Below are 6,853 nucleotides of genomic sequence, written 5' to 3' on the forward strand. Positions count from 1 at the left end.
CCCAATGTTGGGGAAGTCCAGAACCAGGGGACACAGTCTAAGGATAAGGGGTAAGCCATTTAGGACCGTGATGAGGAGGAATTTCTTCACCCAGAGAGTGGTGAACCTGTGGAATTCTCTACCACAGAAAGTTGTTGAGGCTAATTCACTAAATATATTCAAAAAGGAGTTAGATGTAGTCCTTACTACTAGGGGAATCAAGGGGTATGGTGAGAAAGCAGGAATGGGGTACTGAAGTTGCATGTTCAGCCATGAACTCATTGAATGGCGGTGCAGGCTAGAAGGGCCGAATGGCCTACTCCTGCACCTATTGTCTATGTTTCTATGTTTCTATCAGCTCTATTTCCGTAACCCTGCAGGTTACTGCACTTTAAATGCCCATCCAAACATCTCTTAAAAGCGGTGAGGGTTTCTGCATCTACCACTCTGCAAGGCAGTGAGTTCCAGATCCCCACAACCCTCTGTGTAAAGAAGCCCCACCTCAAATCCCTTCTAAACCTTCCACCAACCACCTTAAGAGTATTCCCCCTCGTAACAGACCCCGCCACCAATGGAAAAAGCCCTTACTATCCACTATGTCAAGGCCCCTCAATATTTTGTAAACCTCAATGATGTCTCCTCTCAACATCCTCTGTTCCAATGAGAACAAACCCAGCCTCACCAAACTCTCCTCATAACTAAGATTCTCCATTCCAGGCAGCATCCTAGTAAATCCCCTTTGCACCCTCTCTAGTGCAATCATGTCCTTCCTATAATGTGACCAGAACTGCACGCAATACTCCAGCTGTGGCCTTACCAAAGTATTGTACAATTTAAACATAACCTCACTGCTCTTACATTCTATGCCTCGGCCAATAAAGGCAAGCATTCCGTATGCCTTGTTAGTCAGGAAAGTGTCAGTGAGAATAATGAATTGAAAAGTTTTTCTTGGTGATGTTTTTGCCTTTGCCTATATTGAACAAGGTTGAAAATGTGTATGATAGCCTTGCTACTACCTAAACATTGGAACCATGCAGGGAGCACTGGGTAGCCATCCAATCTTTGAATAAGATAAATGAAAAGTCTAGCAATGGCTTGAATCTGATGTCCAGTGTGGATATTGTGATACCGCTGTGTTTGCAAATATGATATGTTGTGCTTGAGTTAAATAGCATGCAACTAGTATCATGAAGATGCGCTGAAGAACGGGACTCACACATGCTCAGTTATTTGACTACAGCACGAAATGAAATGGATAAATTGGCTCCGGAGAAGGAGACAACTTGTCATCGAAGTACTGATATACATATTCCATAGCAAAACTGAATTTTAATCAGACAATATAGAGTTAAACGTACTTGAGCCTATCAGAAGCGCAATTATTAAAAATATGATTTGATACAGGATTTGGATTTCTGAAATTCATGGTAGAATTCCTTTGAGGTAACAATGAAATTGCGATGACTGAAAGCTGGTGAGAAATGATATATAAACACATATTTTCGTAAGATGGATAATGGTAAGGTGATCTGGATCATTGCATATATACAGTAAATTGTAGCATTATAGAGAGAATGCCTCCCAAGAAAGACAGCGCGAAGAATTGTGAGAATTTGGGATGGAAAGTCCGGATTACCCAACAATTCGTTGTTCGCTCGAGGCAGTCTGTGAGATTAGCATATGCTGGGTTAAAAGTTAAAATGGTAGGGTATGTCAGAGTCATTCAGTCATTTTCCATGTGTTAACTTGCTCACTCTGTTTTGGGAGGGGAATATTTTATTGCGTATAGTAAAACAATTAGAAGAGTTGAGTGCCTGGATGCTTAGTTTGAGTAGTTATTCTGTGGCATTTGTGTAACTATTGACTTACCATGGTTTATTCATAGAACGCATAGAATGCAGTGTTCAAAGGCAAAATCTAGTTAAGTAAATATAAAGAAGCAATGTTTTCGCTGTATACACTGGAATCGTGGTTATTGTGTGCATCAGTAGCTCGTTCATACTGGTTTATAATGAAAAAGAAGCAAGCACTGGTTTTGTGTAGTATGAAGTTTCAATAAAGATCTGATCCTGCGATTACTACAACTGAGTATGTGTCTAACCTGACGTTTAAAGCAACAAAATGAAAAGGAACAAAAAGCATTGCTCATGAATGACAGCAGGAGAGAGACAAAAAGGCACGCAAGGCAAGGGAGTGTGTGAATGTGTGTGATAAAGAGAGAGAGAGAGAGACAGAGAGAGAGAGAAAGAGAGAGAGACAGAGAGAGAGAGAGAACCAACTAGAGATCTGGCCATCCTAGACTGGGTGTTGTGAAATGAGAGAGGACTAATTAGCAATCTCGTTGTGTGAGGCCCCCTGGGGAAGAGTGACCATAATATGGTAGAATTCTTTATGATGATGGAGAGTGACAGTGATAATTCAGAGACTAGGGTACTGAACTGAAGGAAAGGTAACTTCGATGGTATGAGACATGAATTGGCTAGGATAAACTGGCAAATGATACTTAAATGTTTGACAGTGGATAGGCAATGGCAGACATTTATAGATTACATGGATGAACCTCAACAATTGTACATCGCTGTCTGGAGTAAAAATAAAACGGGGAAAGTAGCTAAACCGTGGCTAACAAGGGAAATTTAGGATAGAGTTAAATCCAAGGAAGAGGCATATAAATTGGCCAGAAAAATCGTAAACCTGAGGACTGGGAGAAATTAGAATTCAGCAGAGGAAAACAAAGGGTTTAATTAAGAGGGAGAAAATAGAGTATTAGAGGAATTTTCTGGGAACATAAAAAGCTTCTATAGATATGTGAAGAGAAAAAAGATTAGTGAAGACTAACGTAGGTCCCTTGCAGTCAGAATCAGGTGAATTTATAATGGGGAACAAAGAAATGGCAGACCAATTGAACAAATACTTTGGATCTGTCTTCACTAAAGAAGACACAAATAACCTTCTGGAAATACTAGGGGTTCGAGGGTCTAGCGAAAAGGGGGAACTGAAGGAAATCCTTATTAGACAGGAAATTGTGTTGGGGAAAATGATGGGATTGAAGGAGGATAAATCCCCAGGGCCTGATCGGCTGCATCCCAGAGAACTTAAGGAAGTGGCCTAGAAATGGTGGATGCCTTGGTGATCATTTTCAAACATTCTATTGACTCTGAATCAGTTCCTATGGACTGGAGGGTAGCTAATGTAACACCTCTTTTTAAAAAAGGAGGGAGAGAGAAAACAGGGAATTATAGACCGGGTAGCCTGATATCGGTGGTGCGGATGAAATAGCAGCACATTTGGAAAGCAGTGACAGGATAGGTTCAAGTCAGCATGGTCTTATGAAGTGGAAATCATGCTTGACAAATCTTCTAGAATTTTTTGTGGATGTAACTAGTAGAGTGGACAAGGGAGAACCAGTGGATGTGGTGTATTTGGACTTTCAAAAGGCTTTTGGCAAGGTCCCACATAAAAGATTGGTGCACAAAATTAAAGCACATGGTATTGGGGTAATATATTGAACGTGGATAGAGAACTGGTTGGCAGACAGGAAGCAGAGAGTCGGGATAAACGGGTCCTTTTCAGAATGGCAGGCAGTGACTAGTGGGGTGCCGCAGGGTTCAGTGCTGGGACCCCAGCTATTTACAATATACATTAACGATTTAGATGAAGGAATTGAATGTAATATCTACAAGTTTGCAGACGACACGAAGCTGGGTGGCGGTGTGAGCTGTGAGTAGAATGCTCAGATGCTGCAGGGTGACTTGGACAGGTTAGGTGAAAGGGCAAATGCATGGCAGATGCAGCATAATGTGGATAAATGTGAGGTTATCCACTTTTGTGGCAAAAACCGGAAAATAGAATGTTATCTGAATGGTGACAGATTAGGAAAAGGGGAGATGCAACGGGACCTGGGTGTCAAGGTACATCAGTCATTGAAGTTTGGCATGCAGGTACAGCAGGTGGTGAAGAAGGCAAATGGCATGTTGGCCTTCATAGCTAGAAGGTTTGAGTATAGGAGCAGGGAAGTCTTACTGCAATTGTACAGGGCCTTGGTGAGGCCACATCTGGAATATTGTGTTCCGTTTTTGTCTCCTGATCTGAGGAAGGACATTCTTGCTGTTGAGGGAGTGCAGCGAAGGTTCACCAGTTTGATTCTCAGATTGGCAGGACTGACATATGAGAAGAGACTGGATCAACTGGGCTTGTATCCATTGGAGTTTAGAAGAATGAGAGGGGATCTCATAGAAACATATAAAATTCTGACGGGATTGGACAGGTTAGGGTCAGAAGAATGTTCCCGTTGCTGGGGAGTTCCACAACCAGTCGTCACAGTCTAAGAATAAGGGGTAAGCCATTTAGGATCAAGATGAGGAGAAAAGTCTTCACTCAGAGAGTGGTGAACCTGTGGAATTCTCTACCACAGAAAGTTGCTGAGGTCAGTTCATTGGATATATTCAAAAGGGAGTTAGATATGGCCCTCACGGCCAAAAAGATCAAGGAGTATGGAGAGAAAGCAGGAAAGGGGTACTGAGGTTGAGTGATGAGCCATGATCTTATTGAATGGTGGTGCAGGCTCGAAGGGCCGAATGTCCTGCTCCTGCACCTAATTTCTATGTTTCTATATTTCGAGGGTAGAGTGAGAAGAGAGGGATGAAAAACCCAAGATGAGAGAGTGAGTAATATATGCCTACATGAAATGTGTGATGGTGATGAACAATGTGTCTCCATAAATGTGATAATATTTATTGTGGATTTGTGGGAGAACGTCATTGTGCAAGTAATATCTCTGGTAGTGTTTTAATGATTTCACGGTGTTCTGTGATTCAGTTAATATTTACACGGGGACTGACTTAATATGTCCGTGGGCTATCGCTTCCTCCCACTGTAAATATGAGGCAAGGGTTTGTGGGAGTGATTTATTGATTACTGTCAGATATTGGAGTAAAACAATTCAGACAGAGCGTGTCAGTGAGTGTGTTAATATTAACCCGTCGTCTCTGTCAGTGTGTTAATAGTCCTCAGGTCAGTGGGAGTGCCTCACAGTTCACTGGGTGACTCTGGTGGTGGGTTAAGATGTACAGAGTGTTTAAGTGATTGTGTTAATATTAATCTGTGGTCTCTGTCAGAATGTTAATAGTCCTCAGGTCAGTGGGAGTCTCTTTCCGTTCACTGATTTTCTCCGGCAGTGGATTATGATGTACGCAGTGTTTTAATGAGCGTGTTAATATTACAGATATCACAAACCCTGCGAGTGAGTGTGGGTCTGACAAAGTATGAGGCAGGATTGAGCTCTAATACTCGTCTCATCATTTAATTATTTTACAATTAAAGTGAAGGGAAATTTCAGCATATGTTTCAACTGCTCTCTGAACTTAGTCTGTGTCAGAGCATAAATACCAGTGTTTGTGCAACAACTCAGGAGCTGGGACATGAATCCCATTTCTTTTACATAGCGAGGTATATATACACTCCTGGACCACATAAACAGCAGCCGATACCATATAGAAACCACCATGAACACCGCCCATAAAAGTATGAAATTGCCCGAGATAACAAACAGTAAAATGATGGATTTATTTCGGCTCTCCATTTCTGGGTCTCTGGAACTCTCCCCACTGCTGGGTCTCCGGAGTCTGGTGCGGGCTCTGCTGGCCACTAAAATGTGCCTGACAGTTAAAGCATTCAGCAGCAGAATCAGAACAAATGGGAGACCTGGTGTGAGAATATAATGAACGAACTCAATGGCAGCCCAGACCGGAGAATTCATATCATGGAATGTTACAAAACAAAACCAGGGGCTGTTCACAAGCTGATATCCACCTGTGAACAGAAAATACCAGGGGATGTTCTTTAAACCACTCAGCACAGTCACTGTTCCCAGAACCACAGCCGCCGTTCTCTTGGTGCAATGTTTAATTTTCAGTTTCTGGCAACAAATGGCCACAAATCGATCAGAGGTGAAAGTGACGGTGAACCAGACAGAACAGTCTGTGACTGCATAAAGCAGGACAGCGTGGATATTACACACCGGGATAGAACCCAGGAAATCAAACTGTTCCTTATAAGCAATTGGAATCTGCCTCAATATCAGGTCGAAGAAAACGACCAGTAGATCCGCCGTTGCCATGGCCACCAGGTAGTGAGTTACACATTTGGAGAGACCGCACTTTCCCCGGGACAGGATCACAATCGTCACTAAGTTCACTGTGAGGAAGATAAATAAGGAGGGACATTATACATCACACTGTGAGCAAGAGCAGCAGTTTGATGGAATTCGGGGTGAATCTGAAACTCCTCAGCCCCATTCAATGGTATACTCTTATTCTATTACCCACAATACAGGTTTATTTGTAGGAATATCGGGAATACATTGTGGAATCAATTAATGAATAGGGATTAATACAAGATGAAATTAACAGATGTGTGATCAATGAGAGATTGTGGTAGATCTAACCTTAGCCCAGGAGACCAAAGCACAACCTGAAGTACCAGGGACACAAAGGCCAAAAACCTCCTCAAGGAACATTTCGTGAGAATGTAAATTCTCCACTAGTAGTCCAACCAACAGAAGCAGTGCCACTAATGCAGAACTGGAGATGATGAGATCATCATCGGCAATCCCTCGAAATCTTGGAAGACTTACTTCCACTCTACAGGTGACTTCTCAGGGTTGTCTCTGTCGGTCTCTGCCACACGTGGGGCAGAGTATGGTTGAAGGAAAGGGTGGGTGGGGAGTCCGGTTTGCCGCACGCTCCTTCCGTTGTCTGCCTGGTAAGCTCTTGGTGACAAAACCTAAGGGACTCATCGCCCTCCCGGAAGCTCTTCCTCCACTTAGGGTGTTCTTTGGCCCGGGATTCCCAGGTGCCGGTGGTGATGTTGCACT

At 42.8% G+C, this 6,853-nt stretch overlaps 1 protein-coding gene across 1 annotated transcript; it reads right to left on the reverse strand.

Annotated features, from left to right (window-relative positions):
* Window positions 1-5,284: 5,284 nt before the first annotated feature.
* On the reverse strand, window positions 5,285-6,097 carry LOC139247092 (probable G-protein coupled receptor 139). The gene has a single exon (XM_070871505.1). The coding sequence runs from the start codon at window positions 6,095-6,097 to the stop codon at window positions 5,285-5,287; it is 813 nt and encodes a 270-aa protein (XP_070727606.1).
* Between the last annotated feature and the right edge of the window lie 756 nt (window positions 6,098-6,853).

Source organism: Pristiophorus japonicus, unplaced genomic scaffold, assembly GCF_044704955.1.
Source record: "Pristiophorus japonicus isolate sPriJap1 unplaced genomic scaffold, sPriJap1.hap1 HAP1_SCAFFOLD_256, whole genome shotgun sequence".
NCBI classification, from domain to species: Eukaryota; Metazoa; Chordata; class Chondrichthyes; family Pristiophoridae; genus Pristiophorus; species Pristiophorus japonicus.

Excerpts from the sequence above, each read along its gene's own strand:
- LOC139247092 (XM_070871505.1), bottom strand. The coding sequence starts at position 6,097 with ATGGCAACGGCGGATCTACTGGTCGTTTTCTTCGACCTGATATTGAGG.